The sequence below is a fragment of the Pyrgilauda ruficollis genome, unplaced genomic scaffold (assembly GCF_017590135.1).
Source record: "Pyrgilauda ruficollis isolate IOZ18807 unplaced genomic scaffold, ASM1759013v1 scaffold12, whole genome shotgun sequence".
NCBI lineage: Eukaryota > Metazoa > Chordata > Aves > Passeriformes > Passeridae > Pyrgilauda > Pyrgilauda ruficollis.
The window spans coordinates 14,470,056-14,496,882 of record NW_024510321.1 but is presented as its reverse complement, the minus strand read 5'-3'; the positions used below and the strand labels follow the sequence as shown (position 1 = coordinate 14,496,882).

Below are 26,827 nucleotides of genomic sequence, written 5' to 3'. Positions count from 1 at the left end.
TCTGAAAAGCATTCACAGTTTTGCTTTCCTTGAAAGTGTGGCCCACAAAAAAAAAAAAAAAAAAAAAAAAAAAGGCCACAGTAGTGACAGGGATAGAAGAAAGGAGCAGTAGTACTATCCCAACCTGAAGCTCAGGGTGTCAGCTGGAATGGAGTGTCTGGGGGCCAACATGGACAACTCAAATCAAAATTAAGAGAATTTATTCTTTATTTTTGACTTAATGTTTGCATTTAAGAATAAAGGCTTTTAGGCCTGAATGCAATCCCCTTTCACTAATTTAACAGAAAGACTGAAATGGGTATATAGTTTAAGATAAAGATAGTGTAGATTCCCACTAGTCAATGGAGACAAATAGATATATCCCTGTCTCTACTGGCTGAGGAGAGAATGTGCCCTCTCAACTTAGTCACTGCTTTTTGTTTTGCTAGCACAAGGGGGTTTTTTGGTCAATATAAAGCAAAGCAGAATTTTTGGACCTTCAGTCCTGTCCTTCAAGGTGTTCCCCTTACATATTAGATAGTGCTGTAAGTTACTTTCTGTCAGCTCCATGGTCTGCAGGTCACAATGTCCAGCAAAACAGCCTTCCTATTCCTTTCTCATTTGTCATTCCCCCATAAGAAGTAAAAGGTGTAATGGCAGATAGCTAAAACTCTTTGGAAAGTAGCAAGTTTGCTGTCAGTTAGAAGAATTATACTTTTTGCATTAAATGTATGCTATGTTTATTTTACATTCTCATGACAATCTTCTAGTTTCAGCTGGAAAATGTTCCTTCTGAATAAGTCCCTGGTGTCCCCATTTAAACCCAGTGTCCTCATAAAATGTTCTTGGTGAAATGGCATTACTTTATTAAACATGAAGACCATTTCCTAATGCATTTTGTAATTCTTTTGTTACCATTGAAACCAGGCGGTACAAGCTAATGTTACATAGTTTTGATCATAGGAAAGATACCATGTAATACTAAGATGAGATGGGAGCCCAATTAATAGTGTAACTCAATTATTCCTTTTGACATCCCATCCACAGGAATACTTTCTAATGGAATATGCTTTAGAATTTCAAGTAGCTATTTTGTGGAGCTTTCTTGTGGAGGAGATTAACAAGTCTTATTAACAATAAGACTTGTTTCATTACAGTTTTATGATGCCCGTTATTAAAGCTTTTATACTTGCTGCTTATATCCTAATGATGTGGTTGAAACCAGCACTATATTAGAAAATGTAGTACATTATCATTTATTTCTGAGTCATCTGTCACACTGGTGCCTGGCTTGGTCATCAGCTGTCCTTCAAGAGCTCGTGGGAAGTGATGGAGTGAACTCCTTCTTATCCTGCTGGGAAGATGGCAGCATCTCCAAAGCTGTCAGTGCTGACACTCGTTCAGTTGTGAGACACAAAGGACACAGACTGAGTGGTCACATGCTCTGCAGGCTGGGAGGTCAGGCCCTGTGTGCTCCTGGGCAGGGAGGGGAGCAGGTGTTGCTGTTATAGCATAGTAGTACAGCTTCTAAGAGTTCTTTTCTTTTTCAAGGAGAACACTTTTATCAGCTCTCTAAACCAGCCTCTCTCACAAGCATTTGTAGTTGGAAAAGTTTTATGATTAGACAGGTTGGCTGTGAGAGTTTGTTTGAAGATGTCTGAGTGTCACCGAAACACTCTCCTCTGATAGATCCATCCTGAGCAGTCTCTTCCTCTTGCCTCCTTGATAAGGGCACTCTAAATAATCCTAAGCAGTAACAGTTGGTTCCATGAACATCTGTGTGTCAGTGTAGCTGTAGCCCTCAGTTAAACTGCCCCTACTCCCATGTTATCTCTGGGAGATAACACAGACTCATTCCCTTTCTGCCACCAGCTCCTACAGGTATATAATTAACTTCTCGCCTATATCAGTGATACATTTATTACTCTCCTGTCTTGTCCTGCTACTCAGGTCATTGATTAAATAAAAAAGCAAAACTCCACCTGTCCACTGCTTCAGGGGAGACACGAATGAGGTTAATGTTATTTGTCTCAAATGAGGAGTCCTCATGGGGCTGTAGGTGAGATTCTTACTGATTACACCCTTGTGTGGCATATAAACTGAATTATAACCTATCCTTAGAGTGAAGAGTGTCCTGGGAAATTACATCAATCTGGATACTGAAAGGGTTTTGGTTTATATTTTGTGTCCTCTTTCAAATGGATCAGCAGATTTTTATTTGTGCCTGTATTTTCAGACCAGTCTTATTGATTTTATGCCTTTAGCTGTTTCTCTGAGATTAAGAGGTATGAAATAGGTGCTTTTCTGTTGTATATGAAAGTGAACTTCTTTTTTAAATGCTCAATGTGTTGCCCTCTTCACTCACTCAGACTCAAGTGAATGACACATAAGAAGAGGTCTTCCAAGGTTAGAGGTCTTTGAACTCCTTAATATTAGCCATTATTCATTTTTGTGACATTCTTCTCACAATGAATTCAGGACGGCAAAACTGTGATGTTAACACCGTACATGAATACAACACTTATTAAGTCCTATCCTTTGGCAGAGGGATGATTTTAAAGTAGATCAAAAGCTCTGTGTTTCGCAGTACAGCCTGCACAGGACTGAAAGCATCCCTGGCACAAACAGGAGCATTGTGTGGTAGAAAACTGCTATTGCTTTACCTAATTCAAGCAAAAATAATGGGGGGTGGTAGTCCCTAGAGCAACCTTCTCTTGGTAAATCTGCAGCTGTCCTCTGCCTTGCTAAAGGATTAAGGAAAGTCATTCTTGTATTTTCCAGCTATAATCTAAATTATAGTCAAGATAAAACCATCGCAACACACTGTAGACACATCTGGGTTTTGTTTTTTCCTTCGTCTGCGAGGAATCCAGATATTTGCAGTCTTCAGGAAAAAAAAACAGCCAGACCAAACCAAACAAAAAAAAAAGCAAACAAAGAAGTCCACACCATCAGCTTTTCTGTTGTTTTTAAATCTTGGGGAATACATTTCCCTAGTTCCTTAAAAGGAATGAAAATGTGTTAGAAGCAAATCTGAGGCAATTTATTCTTAGGAAGTATGTACACAGTTTTTTAATTTTTAAAAAGTATGTGCACCTTTCTTCTCCACTTAAGAATTTTTCCATGTATTTGAGGAGGGTGATCAAACGAGTAAAGACACTGGAACCTGTAGTCAGTTCTGTAAATCTTAGCCATCACTTGGATCTGGGCAATGAGTTGGGAATGTAAATATAGCTCCAAATGGTTAAGAAATTTTCTACATTTCAGAGCAGGGAAATAAATAGACCCTGAGGTCTCTATTTGCAAACTATATACTTTATCTTCTTCAACTCTGTTTCTTTAATTCTTGCTATTCCTGTAAAGTATCTTACTTAGCCAAATATGCTATAGGAGTGAGTATTGAACTTACATGTTCCAAACCGAAATCCCAGCTGACATTTGTTTCTGCAAAACCTTGATGGCTTTAGCCCTGAGGCATACTTTCTCAATGCAGTTTTAATTTGCTGCAATTGACAGTTTGTAAATTATTTTCTGAAGTGGTTCTGTGTACACAGACAAAGCATGCCTTCTGTTTCTTGCTGCAGAATGAATACCTTTACGAAGGTGTTGATGCAAGAGTTATAGAATATGAGGACAACAGGCCCCTCCTAGATATGTTCCTGCAGAAACCAATGGGTTTGTTGTCTCTGCTGGATGAGGAAAGTCGATTCCCACAAGCAACAGATCAGACACTTGTAGGTGAGTATTTGTTCATTTCACAGTTTTACAGCTTGTCTTCTGTTCAATTTCTGTTTGGCACGTACAGTTCAGACTACATGCTAGTTATGCTTTTAGTGAGCCCCCATTTCAGTGTCACAGTGTGTTTGAGGGAGACATGCATGCTGGGATGGTTGTGTCCTTGAAGTAGAGAAACATCATGAGTACAAATGAACCTAAGCTGCTGATCCAGGTTTAAAGTTCTCCCACCTTCAGGAATTTTTTGCTGCAGAGCTTGAAGAGTAAAGATCAAACTGAGTTAAAACTCTAGGTTCATAGACCAAGAACACTGTTTGCAAAGTTCAGTCATGCTTAGCTCTTGAGATTTTTGATGAGGAATATCTGATCAAGAAGTTTAATACTTTTTAAAAGTAATGACTGCAAACATGCTTCAGTGCCTTTCAACAAATTATGTTTTCTGAGTGTTTTCTATTCACAAATTAAAATTAAAATACCTAAAGTAATTGTAATTCAGATCCTGAATATTTCAGTGCTGTTGAGTAGCTGCAATTACCATTGACTTCATTATTTCAGTGATATTCCTGTGCAGATAAATCCTGGTTTTACTCATTTTTGAATGTGCAGAGTGTCAAATTAGAATTTTAGCCAACATCCAATCAGAAAACCTAATAACATCCAGTAACAATGTCCATGTTAAAGCAATTATATGAGCTTGTTGTTCTTTTATCCTCATGCTTTTTAGTCTACAGTATGGAAGCACTCAATCAGTGAATGTTTCTTCACAACTCCTCAAGGAATCCTTAGGAAAGATTTCTGCATTTTTTCATATATGTAGATCAAAATCTTGGAAAGACAAGCCCTGGAAGTGTTCAAAACATGTGTGGATGTGGCACCTGGGGACATAGCTTAGTGGTGAACAGGGTGGTGCTGGATTAAGGGCTGGACTCAATGATCTTAGACATCTTTTCCTACCTTAATTATTCTATGATTCCATGATTTTCTGAGGTCACACATTAAAAAATTGGAACAAAGTAAGTAACTTGTCCAAGAACTCCCATTTTCTCTATCCAGTGTCTTTTGTTACAAGACCATTATGGTATCTCTGTCCTTGAAAACATCAGTGTCTGTTTTGTGCCTCTGCATTGGCTGAGAAGTCAGGAAATCTCCTTGGAGGGATACGGCTTCAGAAGAGAATGATTGTACAGTAACTCCAGTAAGATAAGCTATTTGTTTCCTTTCAGAAAAATTTGAAGATAATTTGAAGTCAAAATATTTTTGGAGACCCAAAAGAGTAGATCTAACCTTTGGAATTTATCATTATGCAGGAAAGGTAAGACACCTGATGATGTTAGTTGGGGATTGTGGAATGACAGGCTGGAAGGAAGTAGAAGAGGTCATCTGGGTTGATTCTCAACAGTTCTCTTCAGTCCAGACATGGGAATGTTGTCACTGCCTTACATATCAAAAATAAATTGAAAAGTTATTACCCTCATTAAAAAAAAAAAAAACCAAAAAAAAAAAAAAAAACAATACCAGGAGTGTATTTCTCTTAAATGTCGCCAGGTAAATGAACTGACTGTATTATAGAAGACCCAAAACATAACTGGTATGTAATGCAACTCAGTGCTCTTCACCTTAGATCCTCAAAGTCCTGCACCACGCTTGTTGCCACTGTTTCTAACCAGGACCCAGCTCCATTCTTTCTACTGCCTCCTACACACCATAAGCCTTTCTAAGTTCTGTTCTCTGTCATCAGCCAGACAGAGAGTGCAGGCCCTGCTTCCTGCAGTGAGCAGCATCCTTCCCTCCCTCCCTCCCTCCCTAGGTGATTGGCTGCAGGTGCAGTGCAAACACAGGAGGAGCTGCTGTTGCACTGCAGCAGCAGGGCACTGGTCACCTGAACCTGCCTTGGGAAAGCAGGAGCTCCCACCTCCCTCTGAGCTCTTCTAAAGGGTACAGAGTGAGCACTGATGTCTCACATGGGAAACCATGTTGGGTCTGTGCAGTGCTGGAGCAGCTGGCCTGGGAGGAGACAAATACTGCCCATCAGCTGATGGAAAATACCTTACCCCTTGTGTAAGACAGCCAGCTACAAAGAGCCTCTTGTAACTCCTCTGAACCTCCTCTCCAGCTGAGTTGCATTTCACCAGCATAGCATAACTCACTGCAAGGAGTGGAAAGCCAGGTCTCCCTCTACCATTCTTGTTACCAGCCACTGAAGATGGGGAATTACACCAGTGCCCCATCAGTGTTCGAAAAATTCTTTCATTAGAAGTTTCTTCTGCTGTCCCACTTATGTCTCTACTGCTGCCATGTAAATTCATTACCCCTAGTCCAGCTTACTGTGGAACTGGAGAGAAATTTATTTCCTCTTCTTCTACATGTCTTTTTAATCATTTAAGACTGTTGCTGAGTTGTTCTGTAATGGGTTTTTCTAAATTATATGTCCCAGTATCTTCTACCCTTCCTGACAGGTCAAGTTTTCTTGTGAATCTCTAGACCATCAAGATAGAACCCTGAAGCTACATTTTGATTTAGGTACACCATTCTTGGAATTTTTAGAGAGATTTTAGAGAGATTTCAGTTGCCAATATGCAGTTTGTGATTCTGCAAACTTCCTCTACAATTAATACAGAGATCCCTAGGAAGTCCTGGGTCCAGTACAGCATAATATGAATAGCACAGAAAGACTGTACAGTCATATAGGTAATCCTGTGTGATGTGGTTGAAATCAAGTGCATGGTTAATTGTGCACTAGCACTTGTACAGCTGTAAAGGTAGACTGCAATACGCTTGTCCTGGTGATAGGTCCACACTGGTTAAAACTACTAGCTGCATTAGAAAAAATAAATGTCTCAAGCTACTTTGGAATTATAGATTTGCTTTTAGTGATTTGAATCATATCTCAGTACTGAAAAGGTAGAACTTTCAGTGATCAAAAAAGAAGAGTAGAAGTGAGAGTGAGCCTGGTGGCTGAAAAACTATTTGTGTATCTTGTTAAAGTAAAAACCCTATTCCAGAAAGCTTAAATTTACAATTAATTTTCAAAGTCCAAGAAGATATATAAATGCATTTTTTAAACAGGTTCTGTATAATGCAAGTGGATTCCTAGCCAAAAATAGAGATACTCTGCCAGCTGATATTGTGCTGCTGCTGCGATCATCTGAAAACAACCTGACGCGACAGCTGGTAACTCACCCTCTCACAAAAACAGGTATTGCTTTGTGGTGATCTTCTGAGTTTTCTCCAGCCTTTGTGATGACCACTGCAAAGTTTCATATAACAACTGATTGATGACGTTATACACTTTGTGGCTTCATTTTCCAACCATGGAATCTATACGGAATGGAGCTGCAGCCATCTCAAGCTGCAGGGGAGATATTTGTCTGGTCAAGTGGTAAGGAAGTGGTAGAAACTTCTTTCAGGGTCCTGTCTTCAGGGTAGGGGATCAAGACAGGGAGTGGAGTGCATCTCTTGAGCTGGGGACTGAACAGGAAGGATCAGGTAAGTCACTGTTTTGGACAGGGCATGTATAAATTGCTGCAGTGCAATTTATCTCTAGGTGGTAGAGAACAAAGGTTGGGGCTCCTAACATCTGCTGCAAAGACTGAGAAGACACTCCTCTATTTTCAGTCTTAGAGTTCTTTACAACAGGTAACTGATGGGGTCCTTGTAATAAGCTCTTCCTGAAGAAATTTGTAAGTAGAGGTGGAGGAATAAAACTGGCTCTACAGAAATTACTCCTAAATTGCAGCTCGTTTGAACTATGTCCTTGCAAAGTGTCCTGCCTTCCACTGTCCTGCAGGATGACGGGTAATTCTCCTTACAACCAGTTTGTTATTGTGTTGTAGTACTCCCTGTGTGAGGGCATTGATGCCATACAGTAAGTACTTTACAACATTACTTTCTTGTACAATTACATGGGAGACATATTTCTAGCAGAATAGAAAAGCTAAATTGGAAGAACCTAATGGAAATGAAAATGTTATCATAACTTACAGAAGCTGAGGTTTTGGCAAGGCTTCTGTTCTTTACAAAGGGAGCTTTGCTATTAGAATGTAAAATTTGGTCTTGGAATTTTATTTTAAGTGAGTGTTCATGGGAAAGCGCAGAGCTCAATGCCCTTGCCTGAACTTTTTGACTTGTTGATATCTGCTAATATACTAAACTATAATTTCCATAGAGTCCAAGCAAGCATCCAAATGGTTCCAACAACTGATCCCAAGTCTTCGTGTTTTGCAAGATATCTCTGATGGTTGTTTTAGTCTTCTTGTTAAATATTGTAAAACACTGCGTGTAGCATTTCAAAACTGACTCAAACCTTCCAGCTATAGCCAACTAAAAGTTAGGGTTTTGATCCATGTTATTTATCTAGAATCAGAGTAATTTTAGAGAATTACCCAAAGTACAACCCATCTTGCCTATCTCAGGTGTGTTTCTCTTGGGATGGGAAAAATCTCTGAAGGTGTCTCTCTCCACTGAATACAGCAGGGATCCGGTAGACACCTCATTTCAGATAGCTAAAGTTAGCTGTGAGTAATCCTCTCTTTTTCCTTCCCACCCTGTGATATTCAGCTGAACCCCAGGGAGGTTTAGGCCTTGATATCATCACATAATACCAGATGCATTACCATGACACATATTTGCAGCTGTTATTCCAACTCTTATCCACCTCTTCCTGATAGTAGCTGAGCACTGAGAGATACAGGCTCTCCCAGAGGAGAGGGAGATCCCAGAGGTGTTATGTTATTAGCAGAAGCAGTGGCAGCATGTAGCAATGTTTAGAGTTTATCAACACAGAGAGATATGATGGAAAGCTCAGCAGAATGTTCATTATTCCTTGAAAAGACCAGTGTCTGTGTAAAGCATGTCAATGCACCTAGTCCTTCAAAGTCATCGTAATGAAGGTATTGCTTGGCTTAGAATTCCAGAGTTAGAGCCTTAAGACTTTGTCTGTGCTAGTAAACCAAACACAGCCAGTGAACAGTAGCTGAAACATTCCCACAGGGCTGCTCATTCTGATTAATGGTTAGAATGCCTCCCTGGGACAGTTTTGGTCCATGTCAGCTAGTAGCCACCCAGGAATACCCAGCCCTACTTCAGAGAAAGGACAGGCCAGTGATGGTTTCCAGCAAGTTCGTGGAAAGATACAACCTTATTTTTACCAGGGGTTGAAAGAGTAGTGAAGAGTAGAATTTAGGTGTATAAACTTGAGTCATGCCACATCACTTTTCCTCAGGGCCAGAGAAGGGTATTAGCACCTTTTTTTTTTTAAACTAATATGTAGCATTAGAACTAGAATAGTACACTAACATTCTTAGGGTAAAACCACATGGATGCTCTAAGATGTATCTAGCTTACCTTCTACAGCAGTCTGTTTGTTTATTTTTTTATCTAGTAGATGACATATGAGTTGAAGGAGAAAAAATGTCACGTTCTGTGTTTATGCAACTTCTTCAGAGCTCATTCCATCCCAAGGGTTAAAGGGGAAATGAGGACACACTCTGAAAAAGTCAATGACCTTTGTAATCATATGGTTACACTGGAGGCATGAATAAGGTGGTTCAGGATCATTCTTTTTTTAGATGAAGTGTAAGCACTTTGGTAGGTTACTTTCTTTCATCTTCCTGTAGGTAACCTGGCACACACCAAAAGCAAAACTACAATCAGTTATCAAATGTGGACCTCCCAAAAATCAATCAGTCATACAAAGGTAAGAAAACTGATTTTGTGATTCTGCAATGAAGCCTAATTTAAACTACAAAGGCAGTAGCTGTTTTGGTATTGAAAGTAAGCGAGTAACCCCTGCCTTGGTTTTTCTCCCTCTTCCATTTTCTTTTCTGTTTAGCTGGATATCTTTGTGTTGTGCAATTCATATTCCTTCCGTGAGGTAAAAACCTAACATTTCCCTTCTTTCTGGCTATAGTTTTATAACGACTTTAGGGGGAAAAAAATACTATTTCGCAGCTGTATTGTAGCAAAAAGAGGAATTAAAATATTGTTGTGGAGTATAGCTACGTTCCTTAGAAAACTATCAAATTAACAGTGATGATGAAATAACAAACAGGACCTCAGACATTGTCCAGTTATTTGTGGCAGTTATTAGATGCTCTGTTACCAACTTGTGCCCTTTGTGTGTGTGAATGTTCGTATATTCTGTAGCAAAGTGTTGGTGTAACTGATTTGTGCTAGTGATCATGCTGTAACTTCTGCTGTTTAGAATACTTTTAAAATTATTTATGTTCTCTGAGGGGTGCTTTCTTGGGGCATTGGAAAGGGCACTGCAGATAAACTAGATAAAAAGTGTAATTTTTTTTCTTCAACTTTATAGAATGAAGCAGGAGATACTGGACATCATCCAAGAGAAACAACCAGCATGAAAACACAGACAGTTGCTTCTTATTTTAGAGTAAGATGTCAGATCTTTTAATACATATTTCTAGAGTACAAAAAATGTTTATTCTTTTACTTTTTGAAATGCACCTGTTGAGTTAGAATCAGTAGTGATCTATTTAGAGTTTGTGAACTGCATATATGGTGCAGCAGTCTGTGCAGTACAAATGTCTATGTCTCGAGGAGATTGTAATGTTTCATCTTTAACTGTACTTGATTACACAGCCACATTGCTGTCATCATGATGTATGACGATCAATATTAATCTTTCACTTGCTTGTTTTTCCAGCAAAGAAGATAAAGGGAGATATTAGTGGTATAGCATTTCCTTAAGAGTTTAAGAAAGAAGGCAAAGTTAATTGTAAGCAGGAGCTCCAGAGAAAGTTCTTGATGGTCACTGGACAGAGCCTGCCCAGGGTTCATCCTTGTGGCTCCTTCAGCGGTGCTCTGGACCTTCCCAAGCACTGGCTGTGCTGCTGGTACTAAAACAGCAAATAGCAGTGAAGAGCATCTGAAGTGGTGCACAGAGTTGGTTCTGCTCTGAATTTCCAACTCTTGTTTAGTTATCTCTCCCAGCAAACCATGAAGTGAAGGAATGTTCATTATGAATTCAGCACACAGCTCAAAGGAATACCAAGTTTGCTGATGACACTAAATTGAGATGAGCTGTCAGCTTCTTGAAAGCAGAGAGGCCCTGCAGAGAGACCTCAACAAATCAGAGAGATGGGCAATCACCAACCATATGACAATTCAGAAAGACACTGGCCAAATTCTGCACCTGGGGTGAGCTGTCAGCTTCTTGAAAGCAGAGAGGCCCTGCAGAGAGACCTCAACAAATCAGAGAGATGGGCAATCACCAACCATATGACAATTCAGAAAGACAATGGCCAAATTCTGCACCTGGGATGAGGCAGCCCTGGTTGTGTGTAGGGACTGGGCAATGAGAGCCTGGAGAGCAGTGCTACAGAAAGGATCCTGGAGGTCCTGCTCCGTGGCAAGTTGAACCTGAGCCAGCAGTGACCCGGCAGCCAGGAAGGCCAGCCCTGTCCTGGGGGGCATCAGGCACAGCATGGCCAGCAGGGCAAGGGAGGGGATTGTCCTGCTCTGCTCTGAGCTGGGGCAGCCTCACCTCGAGTGCTGGGGGCAGTTCTGGGTGCCACAATATAAGAAAGAGATTAAACTGTTAGAGAGTGTCCACAGGAGGGCCATGAGGAAGGTGAAGGATCTGGAGGGGAGCCATATGAGAGGCAGCTGAAGTCACTTGGTCTGTCCAGCCTGGAGAAGGGGAGGCTGAGGGGAAACCTCATTGTGACCTTCAACATCCTCATGAGGGGAAGAGGAAGGGCAAACACTGATCTCTTCACCCTCGTGACCAGTGACAGGACATAAGGGAAGGACACGAAGCTGAATCAGGGGAGGTTTATGTTGGATATTAGGAAAAAGTTCTTCACCTAGAGAATAGCTGGGCCCTGGAACTGGCTCTCCAAGGAAATGGTCACAGCACCAGCCTGGCAGAGTTCCAGGAGCATTTGCACAATACTCTCTGGCACATGGTGTGATTCTTGGGGTGTCCTGCACAGGGCCAGGAGTTGGACTTGATGATCCTGATGAGTTCCTTCCAAGTCAATATATTTATGATTTTATGACCTGTAGGAGTTTACTTACATCTATGTCAGAACAATGAGGAGCCAGATCTCTCTTTTTTAGATACACAGCTTTATGGACTGTGAAGGATAATTTCAGTTTAGGTACCACAGTGGTCCAAAGCTATATACTGTTCGAATATTCTAGATGGAAAAAAATATTGAATTTCATTCAAATTAACGTCTATGATTCAGTGCATTATCAGCACTTCTAGCATCAGAGGCTGCACATGAGTTAAGTATGTTTACACTTTTCTGATACTATTTTCTGCTGTGGACATCCTTGCTCAGATCATGATAGCTAATGCTCTTAACTGAAAATCCACCTTCAGCCCCACTGGTTTACTCATACACAGAAATCTATGGGTGACTGAGAAAAGCATATGCCACCTCAGACTGCATTGAAAAAAAGATATCCATTAGTGTGTCCTACTTGTTTGCGTTCAGTTGGCACACTGGTGATGGAGCTAATTAAGCACTTTGCTGTATGGTGCAGCTTCTGTCCAGAAGGGAATTGCACATTTTAATAGGAAACATATGGCTCTTGACGTCCTACCCTGGTTTCATGTAACCAGCCTACTGCTGAGCTGCATTACCTCCTGGCTGCCTCTTTCTGTTGAGTCAGGTTGAATCTTGAGCCTCTTCATTTGTGTTTTAATAAGATCCTCCCATGAAGCAATTTTTCAAAACACCAGTCAAGGTTGTTTGTGGTCAGATTCCCCTCAGCTGGCATCCCCTCTGCTAGCCTGGTACTCTGGTGAGATGGGAAAAATGCAGCTTTGGAATTGTGATCTTCTAGCTTTGCCCTCCTTGGAAGTTTCCTCTTGGCAGGGCAGTTATAGTATCACCATCAGTCTGTGCAATAAACAGGACACACCAAGATCAGAGCAGTTCAACCAGCCCTTCTTCTGGGGTAGCCTTCGTTTCCTCCAGCCTAGTGAAGGAATTCAAATATTTACTGGCTTGCTGCTGTTCCACTTCCCATCCGTAGATGGATGATTAACTCTCTGGGAGAACAAGGGTCTTTAAATAGGTGACAACAATAAAAAGAAAAATGGCTGTAATTACCTAGCAAAGCTCCAAGATAAGCAAGTAAATGTAAGGAGTGTAAGTGTTCTGTCATATGGTGGACATATATGATTTCCATATGGAAATCTGTGAGAATGTCCTGAATGAAGTTTGGTACATTTATTTGGAATCAGTGTTTCTCACAAGTATTTTAAACTAGTAGCTTAGAAAAGCTAGAATTTTTTGGGGGTCATCTACTCTTAAAGTATCAGCTTAATGACATGTAAATGGTTTTGGACATGATTCTGATCATATGAAATAAAATTTCAGCTACACATGGACCTATATACCAGTTTGATAAGTATCCTCGTGACAGATCTCTTGTTACTTTTTTGCAGTATTCTCTGATGGATTTGTTATCCAAAATGGTTGTTGGCCAGCCCCATTTTGTCAGGTGCATCAAGCCAAACAACGACCGGCAGGCAAACAAGTTTGACAAAGAAAAAGTGTTGGTTCAGCTGCGTTACACGGGAATTCTGGAGACAGCACGGATTCGAAGACAGGGTTATTCACATCGTATACTCTTCGCTAACTTCATAAAACGGTAACATTGACATGAAGAAGCTCTTTTCTCTCCCACAATTGCCATCCAGGGCTTGTTAAGCACCAGCATTGTTTTTGGTATGGTTTTAGAAAAAAAATACAAGGACACTTCCTGTGACAAAGAAGGTTATAGACTGAATGACCAAGAGTAGTTCAGGAACAGGATTAGTAACCTGTTTTTGATGGGTATGGGAAGACGATGAATCACAGAATGGTTTTTCAGGCTTCAAGGACTTGAGTATTAGAAATGCATTACTTCAAAAAAAGCCAAGAATTTGCAGCCACAGCACCCAAGGAATACCACAGTTTCTCCAGCTCCCAAGCTTCAGCACTGTGCAACATCTGCTTGTGCAAGGGTAGATGATGATTTGGGATTCCTAGTCTAGGGCTGAAAAGTTCATTGAGTACATAGTGTTGTTTAAAATATAATTTGTAAGTATTAGTCACTTCTGTTAAGAAGCAGAGCAATGAACTCAGTGTGATTGCATTATTCCTTTAGCTACCTTCTTCCTCCACCCCAAAAATCTGTACTTCTCTCTTGAAAATAAAGACCCTGAGCATTTGTCTCAATCAGAACAAATTTGTGTGGAATGGAGATCAAAACTGGGAAGAAGCAAGCATCACCTCTTTGGACAGAAGCACTTAAAAGAAATAGTGCACTAGAAAGTGAGAGCTAGTAGCAGAGTGCTGCAGGTTCATTGGATGAGAGGGGAACAGCAAAGGGATGTTTTTAAAGCCCTGTTTCTGGAAAAATAATCCTGGAACTGTTGCTGTTTTGGAAGAATGCAGCTTTTAGAAGAGTGCAGCATGGAAAGAGATACTTATCACTACAAGATGTGCTGTAGCTTTTGGCAACAGATTTTTATTTAAAAAAGAAACAACCAAACTTAACTGTTCAAGTAACATAGATGAAAGCAGTAAACATAATGGGGTAGCTCTCTAGAGACTGTACCCCTGATTACAGTGAGGCTGTGCAGATCCCTGGCACTGAGGACGTGGCCCTCAAAGGAAAAAGAATTTTTTTTAAATGTATGTCTTATTTTGGGTTTGGAGTTTTTTAATAGTTGAGAGTTACAGGTAGACCTGAGATAATGACATCATTGTTTGGTTGTAATAAAAATAAGCCAATTCATTGTGTTTTACAAAAAGGAAAAAAAAGGGGAACTGTAGGTGATAATGAAAAAATCAGCATTGTCTCTTTTTTTATTATTCCATGAGCAAACTGTTACCATCATTCAAAGCTGGTGAACCCAGGCTTTGTGTTTAAAGGCTGAATAACAAGAAAAAACCCAGAATGTACTGTCAGGAAGCACACATAATTAATATAATTTTCTTAAATTAAAAAGCCAAGATAGATATGGTTCATTTTGTTATAGAGCATTTTGGAAAGTCCTGGAACAAACAAGTATTTTCTATCCAGCAGCTGAGCTGGTGTATCATAGGTAATTTTTATGAGTGAGCATCGTGACCTCTTTTCCTAGTCAGAATTAATTCTGAGTAATGAGTTTTACCAGATTAAGTGCTTACAGATGATGTGTCACAATGGCACTTACATGTTCCAAAAGGATCTGAAAAACTGATTCCAAGGAGCTAACAAGAGCTGGGATGAATCTCAGCATCTATTGAGATATTAAGTATCTCAAAGGTAGATGGTCTATCACATGAGACAAGATAGGAAATTTTCGTGACATTTCTAAATATGAAATAATATAATTGAGGCAGAAAAACTGTTAAAATATTTTAAATTTATTTTTATATTGCCACTGAAATCACTTTCACAGAATGTAGTGAGCAGGAAAGAAATGGTGCACTATTCTACTTGGGTTGAATTCTTTTTAAAGACCTTCTGGTGTTGGTATAGAATTAAAAAACCCTCCAGGGTGTGCAATATGTCACTCATCCACTTTTGATTGAGTTTCTTAGTACTGTATATAAATAACTGCACTTTTTTCATATGCTGTTTTGGTTTTTTCAGTGCTATGTTTTCTTTCATGCAATTGTTTTTATTACTTTAAAAGAATGGTTTAAATGTATTTGCATGTATTATCCTCCATTAATCAAATAAAGAATCATGCATTTGTCTTTAGGTATTACCTCATCTGTTACAAAACAAATGATGATCCTCCAGTCAGCCCGGAGACCTGTGCTGCCATCTTGGAAAAAGCCCACCTTGACAACTGGGTTCTTGGAAAAACTAAAGTAATTTTTTAATATACTGTATCTTCTTCATTCCAGTATGCCATTGTTAACATATTAAACAATTTGTTTTCTCACCCATTTGGTTGGAGTAGCTCTTGGTCTCTACTCTTTTAAAAAGCAAAGTCCTTAATATACACCAGGAATGTGTTGGCAACCCTTGTGCTGGATTCATTTTTCAGGGCTTATATGAGTTTCATGCTTGATAAAAACAATTTAGTAAATAAACTATGCTTTAGGTTTAAAACTGGGAAATGGAGAAATTGAAGGTTCCAGATTTGGATCATGTTTATGTAACGTACATTAGATTTGTGAGGTTAACAAAACTGTCAGCCTTGTAGTTTTGAAAAGAGATTTATAGTTACAGACTGAAGGTTTGCACTGGAACTTTAAAAAATCTTGCTATAAAAAATTAATAAGCAGGGACTGACTAAAGATGCTGAAGAGAAGAGTTAGGTAAACTAATATCCCAAACAATGAAAATTTTATCTCTAAGAATTATCCTTTAGGTCCTACAACTGAAGGGTCTGTTCATCATTTGAAACCAACTTGTAACTCTTGCTGATGTCAAATGGATTGAGTAAATAAAGGACTGGGAAAGTAACTAAAACTTTTGTTTGTTTCTCTTTTTAAGGTATTCCTCAAATACTATCATGTGGAGCAGCTGAATTTAATGCGGAAGGAGACAGTTGACATGATTATTTTGATTCAAGCTTATGTCAGAGGGTGGCTAGGTTCGAGGAGATACAAAAAGATAAAGGAACAAAGGGAACAAAGTGCTATTAAAATACAGTCAGGTAATAGCTTTAAAACATTTAACATTTTGCTTAAACCTGGTGCATGTGTACAGTTGATAGATGAATGTGCATGCTGGATGTGGATTTTGCTCTTTTCCTACTGTTACATTTGACAAAATATCTTATACTTGGTCATATCTGTTCTTATGAAAAAAAATTTCTTTTAACCAGGTTATGGCAATCTCTTTACTGAAATGACATTTATCAGTGTTATATTTAAAAGGCAATTTTAAGAATGGAAGGATGTGATTGCACAGATGATACTCGTATTAATAATATTCTGGCATGCACTGACAAGATTGTATAATGTAATAATGAAAACAAAATATATTAACTGTCCTAGATAATACGGCAAATTACCCTGTTGATGGAGGCATCAATGGATTTTTTTAATACTTTCAAACATAATCTTATTTTACATTCTGATTATCTTGTGTTTTATATTCATTTATTTCATAATAACTTTATTAACCAGAAAATGTATTTTTATGTAGATTTACTATTTGTGCTTGTTTGCCATGTTTTTTGAAACATAAAGCCTGCAAAACATTTATGAACATTTTAATAGAGGTCTGTAATTCAAGAATATTTTTATTCTTTTTTGTACCTAGTGGATTACCTACTTTTTAACATCTCTTTTCAGCTTACAGGGGGTTTGTTGCTCGTAAAGAATACAAAAATGCAAAGCATAATAAAAAAGTGGAAGAATATATGACCAAATTTCAAGCAAGTAAGAATTGTTTGCTTTCTTGGCTTTTAATGTGTTATCCGTACACAGTATGTTGACCCAGATTCTCACTACACTGATTGACAATGCTCATTTGCATGTTCTGAGGTATAACTTATCTATTATATGTCTATATGGCTGAAATGGGTGACTCTATTCTGTTACCTGTACCTCAGAGTGTCTTAGGCATTTTCCACTGCTATGAAGAGGGATGTTCAAGTGCCATAGCGAGCCTTGTCACTCCTAGTCTGAGTACTACAGGTGCCCAGCTATGGGTGTTGTTGAATCTCACACAACACTGTCTGCATATCATGTGTGTATTGCTGCTCAGTTAGGAATTGGATTTGTTGTGTATTAGTGATGGTTATATTTGGGAAGACTGCAAGCTGTAAATTCACTCATGTCTCTTCTTCTTTTTTGCCATCGCTTTTTTTCTCTTTTGCATACATAATGACCCTGGGCCCAGGTTTTGCTGTGGGACACTCCTTTTTCCTCCCTGCTTTGGTTTCCCCTGTCCCTGCAGAGACATCCCCAAGCTAGACACAGTCTAGGCAGCTCTGAAATCAGGAGCAGTACAGCTGCAGTGATACAGGAGTGAAGGCCAGGTTGGATGGGACTCTGAGCAACCTTATCTAGTGGACGGTGTCTCTGCAATGGCAGCAGGGCTGGAACTAGATGATCTTTAGAATCCCTTCCAACCCAAACCATTCTGTGATTTTATGATTCTATAAAAACAGCTGGCACAAATCTGCACAGTATTTTTAATAATTACAAAGGTGGCAACCCAAATATAAGCTAGTGCTGCCAGTACCCAGGCTATCTAGATTTAAACAACCTCAGATATGCCTTCATGAGTATATACCACCACCAGTTTTGGTTTTAATCATTGTCAGATGCATTTGTTAATTGCACTGGACCAGTGTGTACTGAAGATCACGTCACTGCAGTTGGCAGAACTTCAGTGTAGAAAACAATCTAAAACCAGCATAACATCCAGTAATGTGCCAAAAAGTGTTACACATCTGAACACAGCCAATTATATTAGGATATTTAGCAAATGTGAAAGTATAAACTTACCACTTCATTCTGTTAATGTCCCGAATGTTTCTTTTTGTCCTTCTCTGTCATGTCTGCAGTTGCATTTCGAATTTTTCAGTGCACAAGAAGCCAAAACTCCAGACAAAAGTCCTTTTTTACTTAGCTGTCTCCATTTCCCCCCATTTATTTCTAAAGCAATACAAAATTCCTCTTCCAGTTTGAAAACAATTCTTAGACAGTAACTATATTGTTACAAACTTCTCAGAAAACCTCAAAAGTGAACCAGAATAGTCTAAAAAGACCAGATGCAGCTTATATTGCCATGCCTATTGATAACTTGATTTGTTTCAAAACTACTCCTGTTGAATTGCTTTTATATGGAAATAGAAAGAGAATTGTCTCAGAAGCTCAAGAAACTCAAGAACTATTCCAAGTGCTTTACAATTTCCACTTATCTAAGACTGTCAGATTGCAATATAAAATCCAATTGTGCTACTTCCAATAAGTATTTGTGTTTCTTTATCCTATATCCAGTTATCAAGGTGTGATTTATGCCCATTTTATATGGTGCTTCTTGCATTGATTGACTGCACCTAGTGGAGCCTAAGTTGGTCTAAGTTATGAGTGGGGAATGCTAAAGCACATAAAACTTAGCACTAAGTTATATGAATGTGTTGGAACAGACTGCTAATGCTCCCTTCTTATTTTCAAGTGAGCTTGACCTTTTCACTGTGATGCAAAACACTCTCAGCAGAGTTGAAGAAAGAGTCCCATATATACCACGTCCACAGGGTATTCAAGTCACCTGAATCCACTATCCCCATACTCTTGGTACTGCATTTGGAATTAGAGTTCAACAGAAATATTTTTACAAAACATTATGTTGTTTTTATTTTGCCAGAGATTAGCAGATTTGTGCTGATCTCCTGGAACTGCAGATTTGTCCAAACCACAGCACTGTGGAGACTGTGACAGCTCCCATTAGGAAATTATTTGCAAGTTCAAAAGTTTTTGAAGCAAGATTCTGAATGCAATTCAGTTTCTGATTAGGACACTTCAGTGTAATATCTAAATGGGATATGGGTGTCTAAACTGCTATTATAGTCAGTAGAGCCTAGGGTTTGAATAATTTTATTCAAAATCAGCAAATTCTCAGCTCATTTGCCCTCATACTGGTATCTAGTGTCATTCGAGATGCCCTGGTTATCTGGTCTGGCCTCCAGCTTTCTTTCACCTGGTATACCCAACTTTTCCTATCCAGAAAGTCCCATCTGTCCTGTTCTTTCTGCCAGCTCCATGTGGATGCTTTGCTGTCCTGGAGCACTTCAGATGGCACCAGATACCAATGTGCTGGCAACTGCATCAAGGCCCCAGTGATCTGTCAGCAGCTACGTGGCCCAGGGAAGGCCCATGTTTGAGTCCTTATTTCTGGTTCAGACCGGAAAATTAACCTTGTGCCCCCCACAAGGCACAGGCAGGGAGTTTCTCTGCCACAGTGCACCTGGTTACTGGGGAGTTTAGCACATCTTTCATGCTGAGCATTTTCATTTTGAATAATCAGTCTTTGCAGAAGGAGCATGAGCTAAGTCTTCTGTAACTGCTGAGCTATAAAATTCTCTGTTTCTCTCTGATCTATTGAATGTTCAGCTAATTCCATGCCTGTGCCAGTTGACAGCCTGGTAATCTCTATAGGCTGATAATCAGGCATTTCCCATGGAAATGAAAGATAGAGTCAAATCAATTGCCTGAATCAGGCAAAGCAGGTACATTAAGCTCAGAGTACTGTGTTCTAGAGGCACTTGTATCGCTCTGTGCTTCTGTTTTATTCTGCATCTTCCTATATTTTCTTTAGTCCAACAAAATATGAAGAAAGAGCTTGTTTGTATCCTCATGTAGAATGAGTACAGCTTTCTGAATTCTCAAAAAGGTTTTATGGGAATCATTTCAGATGAAACATAATCATAATAGACATACTGGTCTGTATTTCCTCATTAGCTTTTGTTTAATGCTGTTAGTATTTGACTGTCTGAAATGTGTGTGGCACCCATTGCTTGTTGCCTAAGGTTGTTTTGCATTACAATTTGTGTCAGTTGCCAGAGGATACTTACTCAGGAAGAAGAGGAAAGAACTAACTGAAACAAGAAACAAAGCAGCAATAACAATTCAGTCTCACTACAGGGGATATAAGGAGAGGAAGGTCTTCAAAAGCAGGAGGTAGTGTTATTTTCTCTTATGTCACTCAAATGTTTCCCTTTCCAGTAATTACAGCACTGAATAACAACATTATAATATAAGAGTGAAGAAAATTAGGATTATTCTAGATATGTATACAGAAGTAATGTATATTTATGTGAAGGTTTTTTTATGGCAGTAGCCAATTTTCTTATCTTTTCAAGCCCAAGGAATAAAGGCAGATTTAGGAGAAAGAGCAATAATACTGTACCTACCTGTAATGCTAATGTAACCTATAGATGAGTCTCTTTTTGGAATTAGCACATAATAAAAAAATGTTCAGACAAGAATGAGACAGATATCTGCAAGGAACTGTTCTCATTTGAAGTCACTGTTCAAGATAAGCAAAGGTGATGACAGAGGAAATACAGAATACCTTTAGGATTGTGTATATATATATTGTTTAAATGCTAAGAGGTTTATGCCTTATGTTTTTGTTAACATTTAAATTAATTCTTTATTGTTTTATCAGCTGTCACACAACCTAGATTTTCTTCCTGGCAATCTTTTAACTTAAGAGATGATGATGTTGATGATAATAATATTATCCCTTTTTACTTTAAGAGATAAAATAATAATAATGATAATAACAACAGAAATTGCCCATCTTTACTTTCAGCTATATGCATTAAATCTTTCCCATGTTGCAATGTATCAAATTGCTGGTTAGTACACAAAGACCACCAAAGGTAGTTGTAAAGTTGTCTCTATTCTTCATCTCCTTCAGCTGTAATTTTTGCCCAAAACTCTGTTCCATTCAGGGAATCGCTTAGAAAGCAAGAAATCGAAAATGCAGCAACCATTAGCAAGAAGGAAAATGATGAAGAACTTCAAGGTCCTGAGGAAAGTCCAGCTGAAGTGGAAGGTGCCCTCCCTAGAACAGAAGAAGAAGCAGCTGCCATAGCAGAGGATGAACTATCTGCTGTGGAATTCCTTGAAGCACAACTGCAGCCAGCTCAAAATGATACACTGGAAGAAGTGGCAAGTGAGGAGACTCAAGATGAACCTGGTGCTGTCGCTGACAGCAAGTGCTCCAGGTACAGGAATGGAGGGGAGCAACAGCAAACATCTAGTGAAGGAGAGGCAGCTTCTGTGAAGCAGAACCTGGCAGTAGAAGAGGTTAGTGAAGGTGAAGAACAGGACTCTTTGGAAGAGTTACCCAGAAAATCTTCTCTCAAAACCTCAGCTGAACCTAGACCCCAGCAAGAGCAAGATAATCAAGACACACTCAGTGCAGACTGGCAAAATCAAGAATCTGCTGTGGTCCAGCCCAGCACCGACAGGGATGTGGAAAGAAATTACCTAAAGCGTGAAGCAGCAATGCCTACAGGAGGTAAAGGAATCACAAGAAAAGAGTCACTAAGAAGAGGCTCATGGAAGCAAGCTGAGGCAGAAAAGCAAGGTTCTGAAGACAAAGAGAAGGCAGCAGTGGTAATTCAGAGCAATTACCGGGGTTACAGAAGGAGAGGACAACTCAGAAAAGAAGGGAAACTACCTTGCAAAAGTCAAGAGAAAACAATAAAGGAGCCAACAGAAGCAATACACGTTCAAAATAACAATCCCCAAACAACAAAAGGTAGGGAAAGCACCAGTACAGAGGCTGAAGACTCTAAGGCACTGAAGGGAGACTCAGAGAAAGAGGCTTGTGATTTGGCAGCCTTTTCACGACAGGTAAGAAGCTTGTAAGTAATGTAGGTGGAGCATAATACTCTGAGCAGTGACAGAATGGCAAAGTTATTTTACTGACTTCTGTGGCACCAAGGTTTTGCTCTCTCAACTAAGACAGAGATTTTGTAATGTGTGTTCTATGAAAATACATATTTTGGGTTGCAAGAGAAAACAGCCTTTCGGGAAGGAGAAAAAGTCAAAGAGTACTGGCAAAAATAATGTTAATCTGATTTAAGTTAAATTCTGAAGCTTTGCCTTTCAAGTATTTGTTTACCCATCAAGGTCCCTACAATTCAATATACTTGTGAAATGTCCCTGTAAATGAAACTAAAGTTGCTGTACCAATGTCAGAGACTTGCACACATGCAGAGATGTATACCTACAGCTGTACAAGCAGTCTTGCATCAGCAAGGCACTATCTGCCCACGTGTGTGAACCAGTGAGAAGTAGCTGTAGGATTGGACTGCAGTGTTGAGTTTCCTATGTGTCTTTTTTTTCCCCATCTCCATTTTTTTGAAGAAATGAGGAGGTAAATGTGGTAGGGGTGTGCACTACAATCAGTGGAGCAATACCTTTTAAATTAATACTCTAGTCCACTATTTTACCTTTGATTGCCTTGGAACATGTATACTTATAATAATGTAAAAATATATTTTTCAGATATCAAAATTATCTGAGGATTACTTAGCATTGCAGCAAAAACTGAATGAAATGATATTGTCCCATCAGCTGAGACCTGTGATGATGCCCAAAGATAAGCAAGCTAATGGCCGGCTTTCTTCTCATGTTTGTCAGTCAGGTAATGTTTAACCTTACTGTTGGCAGAATTTTCACTGGTAAACAGGACTGACAAGAAGCTTCTCCTGGTCATGTCAGGGAACAAGTAAATGAGTTAATTCCAGCTTCTCATATTACTCTGGCTGGATATTTTTGTACTAAGCCCCATATCAGTACATGTCTGGAACACAGTTTCCAGAGAAATACCCAAACTTGGTTGGATTTATGTATTTACCTTTTATTTTTGGTCTTTTGTTTCAGTGCTGCTTAGGATTGCTGAGTGAATCTAGACACACAATCTCTAGGAATACTTTTATTTGGTACAATTCCATATTGGCTCTTGTTATCTCAGTTAACTCTCAACTGTGTATGCTGTTGGTATGATATGGGACTATGCTTTCAAAACACAACAGGTTTTTAGGTAATATATCAAACAATTTACTAAAGTTTATGACATATATGCTGAGTGAATTTTTAGCTATCCACAGATACAACTGAGGTTATTCAAAACCTGTAGCTCCTACCTATGTTGGTGGGTATGTTGCATGTATTGCATGAATTGTAATTGCATGTAAAGTTCTATTAATATTCAGCATCCATTAAACTCACACATTTAAGAGGGTGTGATCTCTAGAAATACACTCCTGAGTTATTTATATTCTGGTTAACATGGGCAGTGAAGGTTCCCAAAATGCCAACATGCTTGGAGCAGCTTGGGTGGCAGTTGGGAAGAGTACTGGGAGAATAAAGAGGACATGGAATTCTGAGCATGCAGATCATTAAGACCTGAGTTCCACCAAAAGGACCCCAAAGAACTGACTGAGCTGCTCAGACCTGTTCTGTTGGAATAGATGTAACAGGGAATTTTCTCAGTTCATGTCCTGGGCTGCAGATGTGGAGGATGAGGGCAGATGTGGCAGATAACTGGCTGTGTCTCCGTTTGTGCGGCAGAGCTTGTGTGAGCTCACTGCGCTGCCTCTGGGGAAGAGTTGGGATAAGATCTAGGACTGTCTCTCACTGCCCAGGGCTAGTTGAGCTATTTTCATTATAACATTGTGGATTCAGTTGTCATGTGTGATGAAACTTCTTTCTGTTCCCATGACTACATTGAAACGATCTTAAAAGTACTTCAATCCTGCTTTGGAGTCCTCTCAAATGGGCAGGCTGCTAAAATGAGGGCTTGGTGTTTACCCCTTTAAGTGTAAACCGGCTGCTGGCAGGTAATCTGTGTAGTTCTGCCTGTTTCCAAGACTAAAGTCTGCAAGAGAAAAGAAATGGGAAATGGAAAACTAAGTGACATGACCTTTCATTAAAGACAGAGCAAGGTTTGTGATTGTCATTAATGGTCTTATATTGAGTTCTCTACTAAATACTGCTGATTTTTTTTTTGACAAGATAAACATGAGAAATTAAAAATGTACACTTAGGAAAATACCTCTTGGTTCTAACACATTTTCCAAGAGAAGCTAGAAAAAAGAGGTAGATAGAGGGAAAGGGAATATACAAATCCTTGTTTTATCAGTTAAAAATCTCATCACTTGCACGAGTGAACCAGGTGAAAATGTACCAGTATGTTCCTGCCATGTGCAAAATGCAGTGAAGTCTACCCTTCACACTGCTATTAATTTAAGTAGCTTTACAGGAGACAAAAGCTTGCCAGGGTTTGTCACCTGTGCATCCAACCCTGCCTGCAGGAGTGACCAGTCAGCCACTTCACTTCCTTTTATCACTGAAAATGCCACGCTGCAGTGTCCCAGTGCAGAAGCTTTCCAGTGGTAAAGTGTGCTAACCTGTCCACTGAAAAACCTTTCTTGGTGTGGAATGTGAACTTTCTTTTTCTACACTTGAACATAACTCACATGACAGGCAAACTGTTTCTTTTCCAGCTATGACCAATGCACAAGATAGTGAAGACAATAATTCCACAGTTTGACTCTAAGCCAGCTGGAAACTGGCTTTATCACAAAGCTGCATTGTCTTAAGTAGATGTTTATTATAGCAGACATGATCTAACTAGATGCAGAGAACATTTAAGTAACAATATGCCTGTGTTCAGTTCATTTAAGTTGTACTGTCTAAAACACAGGAGATACCAGCATTCTGGATATCATATTTTCTTCCTCTATGGAATACAGTAAAATATCTACAAAACCCCCAAAGATTTGAGGTAAGGTCCTGCATATGGTCATACTAAAGTGAAGCAGGTAGATGAGGTGGTCCACTGCCTTATTAACAGGCAGGAACCTTCCTGTCTACTTGCCTACATTATGTGTTACAGTAGGATTTATACACACTCATTTACAGAAGGATATGCTTTTACTGCAGCTTTCCCTCTATGGCTGCTTTTGCTGTCCTACTCTTATGAAGGCAGGGATTGTTGAGCTTTAGGTGTTCTTTAAATCATATGGCATTTACCTATTTGTAATTACACTGGTCATTTACATTTATTTACACTTTTTCATCAGCTTCACTAGTTATATATGTTGTTTTAGAGAATGAATTGTACATGAATTGTATTTTATACAATAGATAGGAGAGCTTGGCTGCCTTTGTCTGTAGGTAGGTGGCCATTGTGCAGTAACACAATTTACCACTTCCTCTGATAAAATATTTTATTACATCTGCTACCCGTAGAAGGGAGGAACTGAGGGGACAGCTGATGGCATACTGTGACAAATGGTCACATTTTTTAAATGGTTTGCTTGTTTGTTTTTTTTTTAATAAAAATGCAAAGCTTGCAGTTCAAAGAACATCTGAGCAAAAGGTTAATTTAATCTTAGTCCACAAGGTTAAGTTGTTCTTAAATGAGTTTCTTTGTTTTTATAAAATGCAGAAGGCAAGCCGCACAAGGTTCCTGGAAAAAACCAAATTCCCTGTGGCTAGAATCTCTGAGTAGGTTATATTTGCTTCTTACATGCTTTCAGCCAAATGTAATGGCTGCACCCCAGAACTGCACCCTTGGACTGCTAGTGAGCCTTGGGTTGCTGTGGTGTCAGAACAGATGCACAAATGACTGCTGTCAAGTTTTTTGAGATCAAAGCCTGAAGTGAGGGGAATTTGATCATTTTGGGAGGGAATTTTTTCCTTTTTTTTCCAGATGAATCATAGTGCTCATCCCTCTACTTATTAAATGACAGCTCAAGTACAAAATCTCAGGAAAAGAATTTTCTATATTTAGAATTAAATTTACATGATATGAGGAACCCTGAGGAATGATGCAGCTGAGGACATTTTCACCTAAATGAGGCAATGAGACAAGCAGGGTTTTCATCCAGGATTCCTCCTGCTGTAGGCTGTCAAAGCACTATTTACAGGAATTTAATGGGCAGGCTTTGCAAGGGAAAGGGAGCATGTATAGCACTGGCTGAGCAGAGCAGTATTCACCAGCTGAATTTCCTTGCAAGTGAGTAGTCGGCCAGGGAGCCCTGAGATGTGGGACTGGAGAAAAATGGTAGGCAAGCGCTGCTGGCTGGTGGCTCTAAGCTACAGGAGTGGTCCTTTGGGCACCACACAGTCAGGATGTAGAAGATCTGTGTTGGGAGTTGCTCAGATCCACGGCAGAGCACAAGGTCTGGGAGATTGTGGAAGTGGAATACAGCCATTTCCATTAAATATCCTCTCTTAAAAAGCAGTAATCCCAGGTCACCACACTCAGAGAAATGAGAGGTGCTGGAGCAAGTCCAGAGGAGGGCAACAAAGCTGTTGAAGGGTCTGGAGCACAAGTCCAATAAGGAGCAGCTGAGGGAGCTGGGGGAATTTAGCCTGGAGAAGAGGAGGCACAGGGGTGACCTTATCACTCTCTACAACTGTCTGAAAGGAGGGTGCAGCCGGGAGGGGGTTGGGCTCTTCTCCCAGGCAGCTGGAGACAGGACAAGAAGATATGGCCTCCAGCTGCACCAGGGAGGTTCAGGCTGGACATCAGGAGGTATTTCTTCACTAAAAGGGTTGTTAAGCACTGGAATTGATTTCCCAGGGAAGTAGTAGAGTCACCATCCTTGGAGGTGCTTAAGAAACAGCAGGACATGGTACTTCATGCCATGGTCTACCTG

General features: G+C 39.6%; 1 protein-coding gene across 1 annotated transcript in view; it reads left to right on the top strand.

Moving 5' to 3' along the window:
- Window positions 1-26,827, top strand: part of MYO3A (myosin IIIA) — a 103,278-nt gene that overhangs the window by 65,631 nt on the left and 10,820 nt on the right. The window contains exons 19-30 of the mRNA XM_041489108.1: window positions 3,564-3,717; window positions 4,938-5,026; window positions 6,781-6,910; window positions 9,330-9,409; window positions 10,028-10,105; window positions 13,139-13,344; window positions 15,431-15,542; window positions 16,174-16,336; window positions 16,980-17,066; window positions 20,192-20,315; window positions 21,095-22,004; window positions 22,662-22,800. Of these exons, the coding sequence (XP_041345042.1) occupies window positions 3,564-3,717; window positions 4,938-5,026; window positions 6,781-6,910; window positions 9,330-9,409; window positions 10,028-10,105; window positions 13,139-13,344; window positions 15,431-15,542; window positions 16,174-16,336; window positions 16,980-17,066; window positions 20,192-20,315; window positions 21,095-22,004; window positions 22,662-22,800 (2,272 nt within the window). The remainder of the gene's footprint in view (window positions 1-3,563; window positions 3,718-4,937; window positions 5,027-6,780; window positions 6,911-9,329; window positions 9,410-10,027; window positions 10,106-13,138; window positions 13,345-15,430; window positions 15,543-16,173; window positions 16,337-16,979; window positions 17,067-20,191; window positions 20,316-21,094; window positions 22,005-22,661; window positions 22,801-26,827) is intronic.